This window comes from Aphidius gifuensis, linkage group LG4 (assembly GCF_014905175.1).
Source record: "Aphidius gifuensis isolate YNYX2018 linkage group LG4, ASM1490517v1, whole genome shotgun sequence".
NCBI lineage: Eukaryota > Metazoa > Arthropoda > Insecta > Hymenoptera > Braconidae > Aphidius > Aphidius gifuensis.
Window position 1 is genome coordinate 15,352,582 of NC_057791.1, and position 17,873 is coordinate 15,370,454.

Genomic DNA, 17,873 nt, shown 5'->3' on the forward strand with positions numbered 1-17,873 from the left:
TAAAAAAACTATGAGATAAGAAAAATATGTGATGACAGGGGGGTCAAATGAAACCCGATTATTCATTATCTTTTAATTGAGTAAATATAATAAGTTGAACAAATTATTGTAAATATTTATATTGAAAATTGAATTATGTAATTTTCATAATTGCCAGTTGTTACTTTATACATTTATAATAATATTTTTATTTAAGTTTAATTAAAAAAAGTTATAATAAATTATGTTTTAATTGTTATCTTTTTTTGTGACTTGTAATTTTTTTAGATAATGATTATAAATAAGAAAATTATTGTTATTATTATCATCATAAATGTTTTTTTAGTCTAACTGTTACTATCTTTCTTTTTTATCGCTTGCAGTTATACCGTTGAACTTTCACATGCGTGGGGTGAGTCTATGAACTTACTAGTAGTCAATGCCTAGATTCAGTCGACATCAGTTGTAGATCACTTGAAAATTATATTCAAGAGTGTCAAACTATATTTCAAACTAAATTTTATATCAAAATTAATATTTTAAAAATTAAATAAGAAAACTAATTTTCAAATTATTTATTGATATCGTTTTTTTTTTTTTTAACTGTCTGATAAAAAATGTCGGGACTGTCTCATATAAATCTTATAACAGATGATCCAATTGATTTATTCTCAAGCTGGTATGAAAATGTGAAAACGTGCTCAACTGAATTAACAAATGTTTGTTGTTTTTCAACTATTTCATTGTAAGTATATTTGACATTTTTGAAATGATTGTGTACTATCAAAATTCTGACAAAACAATAATCTATTTTTGAATTATTTTTTGTAATTCGTAAATAAATTATTAATGCTAACAAAAATTATTATTATCAATTTTAGAGATAATAAGCCTCGTTCAAGGCATGTTTTACTTCGGGAATATGATAAAACTGGATTTATATTTATGTCAGATAACCGTAGTCGAAAATCGAAAGAAATTGTAAGTTCTATTTATATATTATTTACGGAAAAAGGTTAAATAATTGAATTGGAATTGGAAAATAATTTTTCTTTTTTATCTGTACTTAGGCAAAAGATAATTCGGCATCAGTTTGCATCTATTGGATATATAAAAATGAGATAAATGAAACAATTTGGCGTCAGGTAATTAAATGTATCTGAAAATCATTGAATGTATTTTAATTATTTTAATTAATTTATTTCAATATATAGATAAGAATTGAAGGACACGTTGAAGAGCTTGCTCGAGATAAAGTGGAACAAATTTACAATGACGAACCATTGTACGCAAAAATTCGTTCTCATTTGTGTCACCAAGATGCTGTTGTCGACTGGAATCAAATGAAAAAACAACATGATGAATTATTGAAAAAAGTTGAAGCCAAGGAAATATCTTTGGCGATTCCAGATCATTTGTATTATTTTCATTTCACTATATATTTAATTTCACTAAACCCTTTATTGTGTATATAAATAAATATTCATTTGTATTATTTACAGTGTTGGATACAAAGTTGTGCCAAGATGGATGGAATTTTATGAATCAAAAGATTCATTTATTGCTGATCGACTTGAATTTATAAAAAATATTAATGATGATACCTGGAAAAATCAGAGACTTGCTGCATAAAAAAACATGTGAATTTTATTGGCATCGTATATCAATGATAAATTATTATTATTAATTATTGATTAATTATTATTATTATTTGAACAATTATTATTATCATTGATAATAATAATTGTTCAATTTAAAATCATATAATCATACCCACAAAAAACATTTTTCTAACAGAAAGTAAGAATAAACACAATGATTTTATAGTTACAAATCTTATGAAAAAGAGAATATTTAATTATGTATTTAATGAAAAAAAAATATATAAAGTTATTGATATTTCAAATAATATTGAGTGGTTTTATTCACATATAAAATAATTTCAAAAAGATTATGGATTAAAATTTAGTGATGCATGATTCATAAAGATATTTTTTGATGATGCACAAATTAGGTATACATATTATATTTTATAAAATATATAAATGTACATTCACAGGTGAGTCTCTCGTGTCATTTCATCTGGGTTATCGATTGTAATAGTTCTAGTACATTGTGGTCGGCGACTTCTTGTTCTGTGGGGCATTACAAATCGTAACCTTGACCAAACCGAAGGATCTTTCCACTCAAGATATGTATACATGCTCAAGTAGCTTTGCAATTCTCTATCAAAAGTTTCAATTGGTGGAAGTTCTCCATATTTAATAACAATAACTCTGGTTCTACGATCTTCAAGTGCTCGACGATGTGCAGTTCGAAATTCAATGTTAGCCCAATCGCTTTCCAAAAAATTTGATGATAAAACAACGATCGTACGCTTGGAGTTTTCAATTGACTGAATAATTTGAGTTGGTATTTGTTCACCAGCAAGCCAGTCTCGCTCATGAACACACAGTTTGAACGGTGGTTGACCTTTTTCCAAATTTTTCACCAAATTATTAACCACAAAATCGTGGTCTTTTTGCGAGTAACTGATAAAAGCATCGTAGTATTTATCTCTATCTAATTCTTCTTCTGTCACCCAGAATAAAAGCCATTGTTTTTCATATAGCCAAATTTTAATTATTTCTTCATACCGATAAAAAATTATTATTACAATACAAATGTCAATTGCCACAAAAGCCAGAACAATACAACTCGTAATAATTAAACCATAATTTGGAGGACATAATTCTTGTTTTGATAATTTATAAACCTGACGATTTGACGGTCCACATGTGATTTTTTCTTTCTCGGATTGGCTCCAATTTTTATTCTGTAAATCATCACTTAAATCTTCAAGATCACACTCGCATTCAAAAGAGTTTTCATGCAAAGTTAACTCCTTAATCTTCAAACTATTCCTCATATAACCCAACACATTATTTTCTATTTTGATTAGCTTATTATTATGCATGTACAAAATTTTTAATTTTGCAGGTAAACCTCCATGAGTCAGATGAGTAATATTGTTGTATGAAAGATCTAAAATTGTAACATTTCCGTATCCAGATTGAGAGCTCAATGGCATGCTGCTTAATAAGTTGTTTGACAAATTTAATTCTATTTGGTGTCCAAATAAAAGATGTATTGAATTTGGTCCACTTGTTAAGTTTTTTGATGAACAATCAATGATAGTTGATGAGTTGTCTGACGGTCGCCTCCAACATGAACAATTATCTGGACACTTTGCATAATTAATATTTGATTCATTCAGTAGACATTTATATGTTTTAGATTCAAATATCTCGATAGGTGTGTTCTTGAGCAAGCTTGGCTCATTACATTTTAAATTGTCCATATGAATTGTCCAGTTACGGAATTCAATCGTACGATTTGCTTTATTTCTATGTTGAATCATTGTATGTAAATTACAATCACAATTCAATGGATTATTATCAGCAAATACCTCTACATGATTATTGTTAAATTTATCGGAAGTTTCACTTTCATTTGGATAAAATAATGATGTTATATTATTGTTACTCACATAGAGTTTGATTTTTTTATATGATGTATCATGAAGATGTACATTCTGTAATAAAAAAAAATTTTAATTTAAAAAATATATCCATATAAGTTATATAATAAATAATAAATAAGTTATATGTATAATATATACGTATATATAATAAGAATAAAAAAAGCTTACCGATAGTGAAGTCAATTTGTTATTCGACAAGATTATTTCCGTAGCATTATCAACACCAGGAATCGCCTCCTTATTATAAAAACAAAATCCAGATATCTGATTATCATCAAGGTCCAATTTTTCAATTAAAGTGCTATTTTTAAACAGTGCCTTCGAGCTTTCTTCATTATTTTTTATAGTCAAGTTATTGTGAGATAATATTGCAGTTTTTAATTCGAAAAGATTACGCGTATGACAATGTTCAATTGTTCGCAACCGATTATTCTCCAAATATAAATGAGTTAATTTTTTTAAATCTTCAAAAGCATCACTGAAAAAAACAATAAACAATAGTTAATTAAATTTTTAAGATAGCTATATATATATAATTTTTGAGAATTATTTCATGAGAGTCGTGTTACTTTGAGACATATATTCCTTAGTCAAGCTAAAATAATATAAATAAATAATAACGTTAAAGATGTAATGAATATTGCAAAAAAAAACTCACCACTCTATTTTGCTAATTAGATTATGAGATAGATATAAAATTTCCAAATTACGTAAACCTTTAAAACTTGAATTTGTTATATTTTCAATTAAATTATTTTGATAATAAATCTCAATTAATTCTGTAGAGTTTTCAAAAGATATAGTATCACTAATCTCATTGTCGAAGAGATCAATAACCTTCAGTTTTTTACAATTTTTAAAAATAATTGGATCAATATTTGTCAAATGATTTTTTGATATATTTAACTTTTCTAGATAAGTATTATTCAAGAACAAGTCATTAGGAAGACTTTTCAGTTCGTTTCCAATCATTTCAACTTTTTTAAGATTCTCTAAACTAGAAAAAAAGTCACTTGGCCAAGTAGTAGTACACGTAGTAGTACACGTAACATAGTTAAACACAATAACTTCTATTTTTGTATTTCTTTTAAAAAAATTCGAAAGGTTTGAATGGACTTGAAATCTGTTTCCATAAAAAAAAGCTTCTTTTATATTGTGAAGTTTTATGGATACATTTTTCATTAACCACTCAATTTCACCTGATGGTGGATTATCTATTTCAAGCGATGTTATGTGATCAAGTGAAGAGTTAGCGTCTTCCATAAATTGACAATCTTCCAGTTTACTCGGTTTAGAAATATCTGATATTGATGGATTTGAACAAAGTATCTCTTGACGAAACTTTTTATTAATATGAATTTTACAATAACACGCATAAATTGGTCCATTGTCACTTGTAACTATAACCACCGAAAATAATAAAATATTTAAAAATATTAAAAACCAATGCATTATTTTTTTATTTAATATATAAATTTAACTTTAAAATATTTATTCACTTTTTGTTGTTTTTTTCCGTCAATGTATATAAAAGATTATTTTTAATATCTCTTTACATGATGTCACGACACGAAGTTTTTTGTCAAACTAAATATAAAATTTTATTTTACATATTGAGAGGACAATTTAAGATATAATATTTTAAAAGTATAGCGAGCTCAAGCGAAAATAAAAATATATTCTTATCACCCTCTTCCTGTGTTATCTCATAGTATGGGTCAAGTAACATTAAATGGGTAAAAATTCATCCAAACTGTTTGTGTTTCGACACTTTTTAACTCATTAGTCATTACTGGGCCTATGAAATAATTTTGATTAAAAAATAAATATGTCTTTGGAAACTAAAATCTTTTTATTTATCGCATTCAAGGCCACTTAAGTTCACCGCTTTGAATTATCTGTATTGACTAATCTGTTTATAAACTTAAAAATCGAGTAACTATTTTATTTTTTTAATTAATTATTTTGGTCATATAAATTAATTAATTTTTTGAGAATCAAAAAGTTTAATACATTGTTTAAATAACAATTAAAAATATATAAATCAAGCATATTTAAACTAATTTGAATTTATTTTTTTTATATTTCCGAAATATATATTATTTTGGATAATTAATTATAAATTATAATTATAACTTTTATCACGTACAAGGAAAAAGATTAAAAATACTCATAACATATTTAAAACAAGTCGATAAAAAAAATAGATTTTTGCAGAAAATATAAAAAATATAAATTATTACTTGTTGTTATAAAATTTTACATGTAATTATTATTATTATTTTATAAAATATAAATTTTTTAAAATAGTATTTTCATGATAATGAAGATATAACATGTGAAAAAAAAATGAATAAACGTAATATATCAATGAGCATTTAATTTCCTTTTTCGATAAAGTATAAGATTAGAACAAAAAGAAAATGTTTGAACTTCTGTTTCAATTTTGAATGTAGATATATTTATAATTCTATAGATCCCTCGTAGATTATGTATGATAAAGAAAATAAAAGTAAAAATAATAAAAATATAAGAAGGTAATAATACATGTATCTTCCTATTATAAAATGAATAGTTGTCATAGGGAATTGTAATCGATAATTATATAAGAAAAAGATAGATGATACATGTAGGGGTAAGAAAAACGATTCTATTTTTTAAATCGCGATATTTTAGGTATATTTTTATAGTTATTAGAAATATCCTTGTAAAAACAATATTCGATTAAAAAAATTTAACTACGATAATTTACTAATTTATTTAGAAATAATAATAATTTCAAATTTATCTAAGATATGTTATAACAGTGATAAATTGTGTAATTTTATATTTATTGATGATATTTATGTTTAAAAAATTCAAAAAATATTTGAAAACATCCTTGTCATGAAAACTGTAAGCAGTATAAAATTATATTCATGATTTTCGTTAAAGTATGGATAAATTTAATTCAGGATTATTGTCAGATTATCTTTTTTTTTTTAAAAAAAAAAAAAGAGAAATCCGCGCGTTTAAGGCAGATATCTCCTGGCATAGAACAAGTGCGTAGTTCACATGCTCTATGCTAGATTATATTTGCCCTAATCAACGGAAGCCAGAAAAAATTCTCTAAATTTTCAATATACTAGAAGCTTCATGAATACAGATACCAATAATGAACGTTGGTATTTGAACTCAAGACCACAAGCACTGTAGGCAGGGCTCTTGCCGACTTAACCATCAGCTGACTCGATGAACCGGGAATTAAAATTATAATTTAACGTATAATTATTATTGATTTGAAAAAAATTCAACTTTAATTTGAATTATTTATTTTGTCATTCCATTTACTCTTGTAAAGAAAAACTATATGTTTTCCTTATTTTTCATTGAGAACAATTGATAAAACAACACTCGACGCCTATCCTTTTTATGATCTTGAATAAGTTGCAATATGTATCAGGTACTCATTTCATTCTAGATTACGATTTTCGTAAAGTCGAGTAAATTATTTTTTAAAACAATCGTTTATTAATTATTTATTAAAATTCGAAAAATCATTCAATAGAAAATGTCAGGACTGAGTCATATCAATCTTAAATCGGATGATCCATTTGATTTATTCTCTGATTGGTGTGAAGAAATTAAAAAATCCTCAATTGGATTAAAAACATTTGTTTGTTGTTTTTCAACTGTTTCAATGTGAATTAAATTAAATTTTTAGAACTAAACAATATTCAATGATAACTAACAATAATAATATAAATAAAAATTGTATTTTTTCAGAGATAATAAGTTTCGTTCGCGAAATGTACTTGAAAAATGGGATAAAAATGGATTTCTGTTCACGACGGATAATCGTAGTGTTTTATCGAGAGAATAAAACAAGAATATTTAAACTATTTTACTTTATTTTTTTTATATTTCCGAAATATATATATTATTTTTGATAATTAATTATAAATTTTTAAGTGACTTTTATTTTACGTACATAAAAAAAAAAAAAGATGTGTGTTATTGTACGCACAGGAAAGTGAAACTTCTTCAGTAATTCTAATAAATAGTAATTGAAAGATCTCTCGTTGCATTAATATATTTTTGACTAGTTGTCTTTTTCGCTCTCATTCCGAGTGAACTATTATGTTCATTCAGTCATTAACAAATATGATAGAAATTTTCAAATTTATTGATTAGTTATAATATTAAGGTTCTATGTAAATGAAATTCTAATTTAAAAACTTAACACAGAATATAATTTTATATAAATATTTATTTATTGAACCACTAGTCAGTTGAACACTTCTATTTCTATTTTATGTATACATTCATTCTGTTTTATGTATATGGGGCATTCCAGGTCAAAACACCGAGAGTTCATCAGTGACCCTATACCGATTCATACAAAAATTTTTTTTTTAGGTGTATTTGGACGAAAAAACGGCCTTATTTTTTCAATTTTTTTCCGGCATTTTTACACCATAAAAATGATTTTTCCTACTATCGAGTATTTCTCAAATTAGACCAGGTTTAAAATTAAATTTTCCTATATTATCTCGAGGTAAAAACAAGTCACCCATAAAAATTTAGGGAATTGGCCGAGAATAATTACTAATTTTTATAACTGATTAAAAAAATTTTTACCAATTATAAAAATAGTCTAATTTTAAAATAATCTAATAATGGTTTTCTTGTAAGGAAAAAAAATAAAATAAATGATATCTGGGCAAATTTTGGTTCTTTCCATATTTCGAGGGTAAAGCTTCCAAGAATTGAATTTTAAGCATCTCTTGATTTTCCTATCTTTCCATCCTTAAATATAGGAAATAGAAAATTCATCAAGATATATTTATTTTATTTTATTCTCTACAAAGAAACCAATGTTTATTACTATTTTTAAATTCGTAAAAAATTACTTGTCAGTTATAAAGAATTTCAATTGATCTCGGCCCATTATCAAACATGGGTGACTTTATTTACCTCGAATGATATGGAAAAGTTTTTAGAATTTTAAACCTGAATCTATTTGTGTTTTTCGATATAGAAAAAGATTACATATAATGTAAAAATGGTGGAAAAATTGTGAAAAAGATCATTTATTCCCAAAATACCTCAAAATTTCAAAAGTGAATCGGTAGGGGTCAGGCCGATGACTCGATGTGTTGAATACCCATATATTCATGAAATAATGAGTTTTTTTCAGTTGCATCTTTTTCTTCAGGATTTTTGTCGGGATGATATCTTTTAATATTTTCCCGATATATTAACTTTAGATGACTTAAGCTTTCAATATTTTTGAATATTGAGTCAATTTCAGCCTCGTAATCTGACATGTTACAGCCTGAAATATATATAAAATCAATACAAATTATAATGGAAATAAATTTAATTTTAATTTAGTAGCTATCTCTTCAATATTTGAATAAAAGACCTAGTAACATTTGTTAGGTCATGTGGCCAGCAATTACCTGTTGAAAATTAAGAAAAAATTTCAATACTCCGCTTAGGAGCCATTGTTATTTTCATTGCTTGAACATATTTTAACTTAGATTAATTAACGAAAACATTATTCATATTTAAAAGAAAGGCAATAGAGTTTTTCAAAGCTTTTTTTGGAGCCTTATAAACATTTTATTTCAACTCTATGATGACATTTTTTGGTCCGTTTTTTTTATTTTTTTTTCGGCGAGGCATAACTTTTGTTATAATCAAGATAGTGAATACGTATTAAGCTCAAATTATGCGCCTAAAAAATCTAGTATTGACGGCATTAAGGTTTTTCTATACTTCAATATAAGTTTCGAGAAAAAAGAAATTAAATATCAAATTTTTTTTTAATTTTATAGTTTTTTTTCTTTTTTTTTTCTCAAAATATTATAAACGGAAAAGAAATTTTTTTGCAAAGCGGGCGATAGAGTTTTTTTGAGACACAAAAATTAAGCCTAATACAGAAGTCTCTACTATGATTTTGCGTCGAATATTATTATTGCGCCGTTTTATAACTTGTAAAATTTTTGACATGAAAAATAAATGTAATACTATTTCAAGTTACATAAATAATAATTTAAGAATGATGAAATATAAAACAGAAAAAGATCACGAATAAAACCTTTGGTGTCAATACTCTCTGATGGAAAAGTTTAGACACCACAAATTTTTAAGTAAGAAAAAAATTTTCAAATTTACATTTTTAGTTTTTGATCAAAAACTATTATCAATAGAGCAAAAACGCGGGCGATAAAGTTTTAATAAGCTTCATTGACCTGAATCTCTCGGTTGTAGATTAGTTCGTAAGTTATGGGCGTTTTCTTTTTCGCCGATGTTCAAGATTTTGCGGCTGAGCCTATGGCTCCTAGCCTCCGTAAAAAAAACAAAACGAACTATTTGATATTAAAATTTAATGTCAAATAATGATCGATTTTTTAACATCTCTTTTTATGAGCGATTAACCACAAACACATGATGGTGCTTCATCGTCGCCACCACCACCACCATGTATTTGTTTATTATGATTTATGCTGTTTATATATGATCAATATTGTTCAAAGTATTGTTTGATTTCCCTCGGTACATCATTTTATTAAATTATTTACTCCTGTTGTTGTTGTTTCATTGAATGATTCAATATTTAATCATCATTCCATTTTTTGTCCTTAACAAATTCATTCAAGATCTTAAATTTATTTCGATCATGGCAAGCACAAACTTGAATAACCACTATCTTGTATTATTTGATTATTGAACAGATTTATTTCAATACTCATTATTTGATTTAAAATATTAATACAACTACCAGTACAAGTCTCATGAAAATTACCAGACATTGGTATAGCACTGGTCCTATTTTTAAAATTTTACTGATTTAGGATTACCAGTACATTTATCAGATGTTTTGATAATATTTCAGTGTCATTAATGTCTCTTGAAATCCTATACAATCTAAATTACCATCTTTGCTTTCTTTACGTTCATTGGTACCACATTTTATTCACATATTATTTGTGTTGTTCGGTATTGTGATTATGATGTTGCTGTCGTATTATGTCAAACACTTGAATAACCACTATCTTGGGTTTTATTTGTTTATTTGACAAATTCATTTTTCATCACTATTATTTGATTAAAAATATTATTATTACAACCACCAGTACAAGTCTCATGAAAATTACCAGACATTGGTATAAGATCTAGTCGTATTTTAAATTTTACTGATTTAGGATTACCAGGTACATTTATTACATGTTTCTAATAATATTTCAATGTCATTAATTGTCTCTTGAAATCCTATACAATCTAAAATACGATCTTCACTATCTTTACGGTCACGTAGTACCAAATTTTATCCACATATTATTTATTGTTGTTTGGTATTGTGATTATGATGTTCCTGTCGTATTATGTCAAGCACTTGAATAACCACTATCTTGTGTATTAATTGTTTATTTAACAGATTTATTTTAGATACTTATTATTTGTTTAAAATATTATTATAACCACCATTACAAGTCTTATCAAAATTATCAGACATTGGTATAGCACCTCATCGTATTTTAATTTTTACTGATTTAGGATTACCAGTACATTTGTCACATTTTTCTGCTAATATTTCAATGTCATTAATTGTTTCTTGAAATCCTATACAATCTAAAATACCATCTTAACTATCTTTACGTTCACGTGGTACCACATTTCATCCACATATTATTTATTGTTGTTTGGTATTGTGATTATGATGTTGCTGTCGTATTATGTCAAGCACTTGAATAACTATTATCTTGTGTATTATTTGTTTATTTAACAGATTAATTTTAAAATCTCATTATTTGATCAAAAATAACATAATAAATTATATATTGTATATAATAAAAGTTTTAACCTTAATATTCACCTTTGTCTTTTGAATCTTTCATGAAACTAAAATTTTAAAGAAATTTTTTTGTATCGTTGTCAAGGGAATAAATAAATAAAACAAGATGAAAAATAATTTAAAATTACTTACCTTCATACCGTTACTTTCGTTGCATCCATCTTTTGTTTTTTTTTTTTTACTGCCCATTCTAAAGAAGTTTCACTTCAAAAATCATAAAAAATACTGAAAACTTGTTGAAAACAAGTCGATAAAAATATTAATTTTTCTAAAAATATAAAAAAATCTAAATTATTATCTGTTGATATAAAATTTTGTGGATAATTATTATTATTATTTTATAAAATATAAATTGTTTTAAATAGTATTTTCATGATAATGAAGATAATAAAGATAATATGTGAAAATAAAAATAAATAAACGTAATATCAATGAGCATTTAATTATCTTTTCTGATAAAATATAAGATTAGAACAAAAAGAAAATGTTTAAACTTCTGGTTCAAGTTTGATTGTACATATATCTAATTTTATAGATCCCTCGTAGATTATGTATATGATAAAGGAAATAAAATTAAAAATAATAAAAATTAGAAGGACAAGATTAGTGTTACATTATCTTTTTTTCAAAACAAAAAAAAAGAGGTATCCGCGGTGTTTAAGGCAGATATTTCCTGGCGTAGAACAAGTGCGTAGTTCACATGTTCTATGCTAGATTATATTGGCCCTAAACACGTATTTATCGTGCAAGAAAAGGAAAATTCTTATGCAAGACACCTAACTTCATAATTTCAATATGGTATTTGAACTCAAGACCACAAGCACTGTAGGCAGGGCTCTTGCCGACTTAACAATCAGCTTACTCGATAAACTATGAAAAATAATTATATTCTATTATTGATTTAAAAAAAATTCAACTTTAATTTAAATTATTCATTTTGTCATTGCATTTACTCTTGTAAAGAAAAAATATATGTTTTTCTTATTTTTCATTGAGAACAATTGATAAAACAACACTCGACGTCTATCCGACCTTCGTAATAGTCGAAAGAAAATTTGGGTCAAGTAACATAATACTATAGTATTTTGTGAGAGGCGTGCTCTTGATATCCCAAACTATTTAATACATTACTAAACTAATGAAAATACCGAAAAAATAATTAATTTTTTTATCTAATTGTTCATAAAATGAATAATAGAATGACTATTTTTTTTTTGTGCCTAATATCTTTGTTAGATAAATTCGTCAGGATACTAATTCTTTGATTAACAGCAGTCAAGACTCAAGAAGACTAAAAATTTTAAATACATATATTGCTGTTATTATATACCAATGAATCTTTTTTTTTTTTTAATGAGCATATCATGCAAATGAAAATTTATGAAATTAGATAATTTATCTGTTATCGTATTAAATTTAGGATTTTCTTTAACTATAATATTAAATTAATGTTTTTTTATTTCTTTTTTATTTTCTATTTATTTCCTAAAAACTAGCTAGCGCATCAGTCAAGTCACATGACTCACTTGATTGATGTGGTGGGAATCATTAAAATATGATGATAATTATTTTACTCGTAACATCAATTTTCTATCACAACTTATCAAAAATAAAAGAATCTTGTAATAGCTTCCTTTTAAAACTCTTGATGTTGTCCAAAGTAATTTTTCATATTAATAATAATGCATAACAGCATAAGCACATAAATAAATGAATAAATTTTGATAATCACCAGGTGATATGACTTGTTTTTCTCATAATAATCTTGTTGATGTTATATATTACCTGGCAATCATTTATTTATACAGCAAATATCAATACATCTCAATCCAAGAATGTTAAGTAAATGTTCGCGCTGTTCATAAAATACCTATTGATGTTGTACATTTTTATAAACAAGATTCAAAACGTTATCACTTTTTTAAATATTATTATTAATAATTATAATGTTTTATTTTTTTATATTAATAACAGTTTATAAATCAAAAGTATATAGTAAAATAAATAATATATATATTTAATTTAATTATATATATTTTTTAAGAAATTTTAAACTTTTTATAACGTACATGAAAAAGAAAAAGATAAAAAAAAATCATAAAAAATACTTAAAACTTGTTGAAAACAAGTCAATAAAAATATTAATTTTTCTAAAAATATAAAAAAATCTAAATTATTGTTTTTTGATATAAAATTTTGTAGATAATTATTATTATTTTATAGAATATTTTATTTAATATAGTATTTCCATGATAATGAAGATAACATGTAAAAATAAAAATAAATAAACCTAATATCAATGAACATTTAATTTTCTTTACTGATAAAATATAAGATTAAAACAAAAAAGAAAACGTTCTAGTTCAAGTTTCATTGTACATATATGTATTTATAATTTTATAGATCTCTCGTAGATTATGTATGATAAAGAAAATAAAAGTAAAAATAATAAAAATGAGAAAGACAGTTTTCATTAAAGTTATTGAGTTTTTAGCTGCGTAGTTCTAGTCTATAGATATATTCTCCTATTATAAAATGAACAGTGGTCATAGAAAATTGTAGTCGATAATTATGAGAAAAAGATAGATAAAACATGTGTGAATGAGAAAGACGAACCCATTTTTTAAATCGCAATCTTTTAGGTATTTTTTTGTAGTTATTAGAAATATCCTGGTCTTAATATCCTTGTATAAAAAAAATATTTGGTTTGGAGTAAAAAAAATTTTCATTAGGATAATTTACTAATTGATTTTTAAATTAACTAATTTCAAATTTATCTAAGATATACAATATGTGTAATTTCATATTTATTGATAATAATTTAGTTTAAAAAATTCAAAAAATATTTGAAAACAGCCTCGTCATAAAAACTTTTAGCAGTATAAAATTATATTATGAATAAATAAATTTAATTATTATAAATTGAATTCAGGATTAGTGTTACATTATCTTTTTTTCAAAAAAAAAAAAAAAACGGTACCCGTGGGTGTTTAAGGCAGATATCTCCTGGCATAGAACAAGTGCGTAGTTCACAAGCTCTATGCTAGATTATATTTGCACTCAACACCAGAATTATAGTTACGCTTAATAACGTCCAGAAATTTTAAGGTGGTATTCGAACTCAAGACCCCAAGCACTAAAGGCAGGGCTCTTGCCGACTTAACCATCAGCCCACTCGATAAACTGCTTAAAAAAATTATACCATATTATTGATTTGAAAAAAATTCAACTTTAATTTTGATTATTCATCATGTCATTGCATTTACTCTTGTAAAGAAAAGATATATTGCTTTTCTTATTTTTCATTCTAAACAATTGATAACACGTGAGTGAGAAAGACGATCCCATTTTTTATATCGCGATATTTTAAGTATTTTTTTTTTGTAGTTATTAGAAATATCATGGTCTTAATACCCTTGTAAAAACGATCCTAAAAACAATTCTAAAAATGAGAATAAAGCCTCTCTCAAAACTAATGAAAATACCTAAAAAATCATTTATTTTTTTTCATCTGATTATTCATTGAATAAATAATATAATAACTATTTTTTTTTTGTGCCTAATATCTTTGTGAGATAAATTCGTAAGAATACTCATTCTTTGATTAACAGCATTCAATACTCAAGAAGACTTAAAATTTTAAATACATTGCTGTCATTGTAATGTTAATTATATACCAATGTGATGAATCTTTTTTTTAATGAGAACGTTATGCAAATGAAATTTTATCAAATTAGATAATTCATTTGTTTTATATTAAATTTGGGATTTTCTTCAACATACAAATAAAATAAATAAATATGTGACAAAATTTTAATACTTATATATATAGGTATACATCTCGCGCTGGAAAAAAATGACTTGAGACTTTACCGAGTCTCTTGATTAAAAAAATTATATTAAAATAATATTTACGGACACACCTTTTAACTTGATGATCGGACACTAAGTGAATTAATATTTTTTTATTTCCTGAAAACTATCCAGCGCATCAATCAAGATTCAAGTCACAGGCTCACTGATTGATGTGGTGGGAATGATTGAAATATGATGATATACGTATACGTAGATTATGTATGATAAAGAAAATAAAAGTAATAATAGCTATATTATAAAAAAGAACAGTTGTCATAGAAAATTTTAATTGATAATTATGAGAAAGGGATAGATAAAACATGTGTGAGTGAGAAAGACGATCCCATTTTTAAACCACGATATTTTAGGTATTTTCTTTTTGTAGTATTATTAGAAATATCCTGGTCTTAATATTCTTGTACAAACAATATTCTATTGGAGTAAGAAAAATTTTCACTACGATAATTTACTAATTTATTTTTTATAACTAAATTCAAATTTATCTAAGATATATACCTATAGAATATTTTATAACAAAAATATATTTAATAAATTGTGTAATTTCATATTTATTGATGATAATTTAGTTTGAAAAATTCGAAAATTATTTAAAAGCAGCCTCGTCATGAGAACTTTTAGCAGTATAAAATTATACTATGAATAAATTTAATTCAGGATTAGTGTTACATTATCTTTTTTTTCAAAAAAAATAAAAAAAGGTGTTACCCACGGTGTTTAAGGCAGATATCTCCTAGTATAGAACAAGTGCGTAGTTCACATGCTCTATGCTAGATTATATTTGCCCTCAACACCAGAAGCATGTCTATGCTTTACATTAGATTATTGGAATTCAAATAAAATTCTATTTATAACATTCTAGATGGAATTCGAACTCAAGACCACAAGCACTGTAGGCAGGGCTCTTGCCGACTTGACCATCAGCTCACTCGATGAAATATCAGAAATAATTATACTTTATTATTGATTTGAAAAAAATTCAATTTTAATTTGAATTATTCATTATGTCATTGCATTTACTCTTGTAAAGAAAAAGTATATGTTTTCCTTATTTTTCATTGAGAACAATTGATAAAACAACACTCGACGTCTATCCGACCTTCGTAATAGTCAAAAGAAAATAAGAATTAACTGATAGGAGAATGTGGGCATATGGCATGACTGTATTTTTATGATCTTGAATAAGTTGTAACATGTATCAGGTACTTAGTTAATTCTAGATTGCGTTTGTCGTGAAATTCAAGTAAATTATTTTTTAAAACAATTGTTTATAAATTATTTATTAAAATTCGAAAAATCATTCAATAGAAAATGTCAGGACTGAGTCATATCAATTTTAAATCGTATGATCCATTTGATTTATTCTCGAATTGGTTTGAAGAAATTAAAAAATCTTCGATTGGATTAAAAACATTTGTCTGTTGTTTTTCAACTGTTTCAATGTACATTAAATTAAATTTTTAGAACTAAACAATATTCAATGATAACTAACAATAATAATATAAATAAAAATTGTATTTTTTCAGCGATAATAAGCCACGTTCGCGAAATGTTGTACTTGAAAAATGGGATAAGAATGGATTTTTGTTTACGTCGGATAATCGTAGTCGTTTAGCAAAAGAAATTGTAAGTTTTAACAATTAAAATTTTTATATTTCTATAGTGATAATTAACAACTAAAAATTGAAAAAAAATTTAATGAATTTTTTATTAATACTCAGGCAAATAATAACTCAGCATCAATTTGCATTTTTTGGAAATATAAAAACGAAATGGGAGAAACTATTTTACGCCAGGTAAATTACAAAAAAAAATTATTTCATTTGTACGCTGTTTTAAAAATTTTAACGATTGCTATATGACACATAACTTACAACTTAGTTATTTTATTTTTTTTTTCTTTGTTTAATATTTTCAATGTAGATAAGAATTGAAGGACACGTTGAGGAGCTTGCTCGAAATGAGGTGGAAAAAATTTACGAGGCCAAACCATTGTACGCTAAAATTCGTTCTCATTTGTGTCACCAAGATGCTGTTGTCGATTGGAATCAAATGAAAAAACAACATGATGAGTTATTGAAAAAAGTTGAAGCCAAGGAAATATCTTTGGCGATTCCAGATCATTTGTATTATTTTTATTTTACTATATATCAAACCCTTTATTGTGTATATAAATAAATATTCATTTGTATTATTTACAGTGTTGGATACAAAGTTGTGCCAACATGGATGGAATTTTATGACTCAAAAGTTTCATTCATTGCTGATCGACTTGAATTTATAAAAAATATTAATGATGATACCTGAAAAAATCAGAGACTTGCTGCATAAAAAAACATGAATTTTATTGGCATCCTATATTAATATTAATAATAATAATTGTTGAATATAAAACCATATTATAATATACAAAAAACATTATTCTCACAGAAAGTAAAATAAAAGCAATGATTTTCAAATGTCTTGATAGGTGTGTTTTTGAGCTGACTTGACTCATTACATTTTAAATTATCCATATGAATTAATGGCTTACTTGATTGATGTGGTGAGAATCATCGAAATATGATGGTTATTATTTTACTCGTACCATCAATTTTTATCACAATCTACTAAAAACAAAAAATCTTGTAATAGTTACCTTTAAAAGCTTTTGAT

The 17,873-nt window shown here is 25.2% G+C and overlaps 3 protein-coding genes across 3 annotated transcripts; 2 read left to right on the plus strand and 1 right to left on the minus strand.

Moving 5' to 3' along the window:
• The first annotated feature begins 416 nt into the window (after positions 1 to 416).
• LOC122855187 (pyridoxine/pyridoxamine 5'-phosphate oxidase-like) lies at positions 417 to 1,888 on the plus strand. Its single transcript, XM_044156371.1, has 5 exons — positions 417 to 724; positions 861 to 960; positions 1,050 to 1,124; positions 1,194 to 1,396; positions 1,482 to 1,888. The coding sequence occupies exons 1-5, from the start codon at positions 597 to 599 to the stop codon at positions 1,609 to 1,611; spliced, it is 636 nt and encodes a 211-aa protein (XP_044012306.1). The 5' UTR covers positions 417 to 596; the 3' UTR covers positions 1,612 to 1,888.
• Positions 1,889 to 1,901: 13 nt separating this feature from the next.
• On the minus strand, positions 1,902 to 5,074 carry LOC122855185 (protein toll-like). Its single transcript, XM_044156364.1, has 3 exons — positions 4,161 to 5,074; positions 3,671 to 3,980; positions 1,902 to 3,553 (listed from the first exon to the last, which is right to left on the minus strand). Exons 1-3 carry the CDS (start codon positions 4,952 to 4,954, stop codon positions 2,033 to 2,035), a joined length of 2,625 nt encoding a protein of 874 aa, XP_044012299.1. The 5' UTR covers positions 4,955 to 5,074; the 3' UTR covers positions 1,902 to 2,032.
• A 1,978-nt stretch (positions 5,075 to 7,052) lies between these two features.
• LOC122853941 (pyridoxine/pyridoxamine 5'-phosphate oxidase-like) lies at positions 7,053 to 17,525 on the plus strand. Its single transcript, XM_044154351.1, has 5 exons — positions 7,053 to 7,138; positions 16,745 to 16,844; positions 16,940 to 17,014; positions 17,142 to 17,344; positions 17,420 to 17,525. Exons 1-5 carry the CDS (start codon positions 7,053 to 7,055, stop codon positions 17,523 to 17,525), a joined length of 570 nt encoding a protein of 189 aa, XP_044010286.1.
• Positions 17,526 to 17,873: the final 348 nt, after the last annotated feature.

Excerpts from the sequence above, each read along its gene's own strand:
- LOC122855187 (XM_044156371.1), top strand. The coding sequence starts at position 597 with ATGTCGGGACTGTCTCATATAAATCTTATAACAGATGATCCAATTGAT. Across the intron at positions 725-860 it reads TGTTTTTCAACTATTTCATT|AGATAATAAGCCTCGTTCAA; the intron begins GTAAGTATATTT and ends TATCAATTTTAG. Across the intron at positions 1,397-1,481 it reads TTGGCGATTCCAGATCATTT|TGTTGGATACAAAGTTGTGC; the intron begins GTATTATTTTCA and ends TATTATTTACAG.
- LOC122855185 (XM_044156364.1), bottom strand. The coding sequence starts at position 4,954 with ATGCATTGGTTTTTAATATTTTTAAATATTTTATTATTTTCGGTGGTT. Across the intron at positions 3,981-4,160 it reads CTAATTAGCAAAATAGAGTG|TGATGCTTTTGAAGATTTAA; the intron begins GTGAGTTTTTTT and ends TGTTTTTTTCAG. Across the intron at positions 3,554-3,670 it reads ACAAATTGACTTCACTATCG|AATGTACATCTTCATGATAC; the intron begins GTAAGCTTTTTT and ends TTTTTATTACAG.
- LOC122853941 (XM_044154351.1), top strand. The coding sequence starts at position 7,053 with ATGTCAGGACTGAGTCATATCAATCTTAAATCGGATGATCCATTTGAT. Across the intron at positions 16,845-16,939 it reads GTCGTTTAGCAAAAGAAATT|GCAAATAATAACTCAGCATC; the intron begins GTAAGTTTTAAC and ends ATTAATACTCAG. Across the intron at positions 17,015-17,141 it reads GAGAAACTATTTTACGCCAG|ATAAGAATTGAAGGACACGT; the intron begins GTAAATTACAAA and ends TTTTCAATGTAG.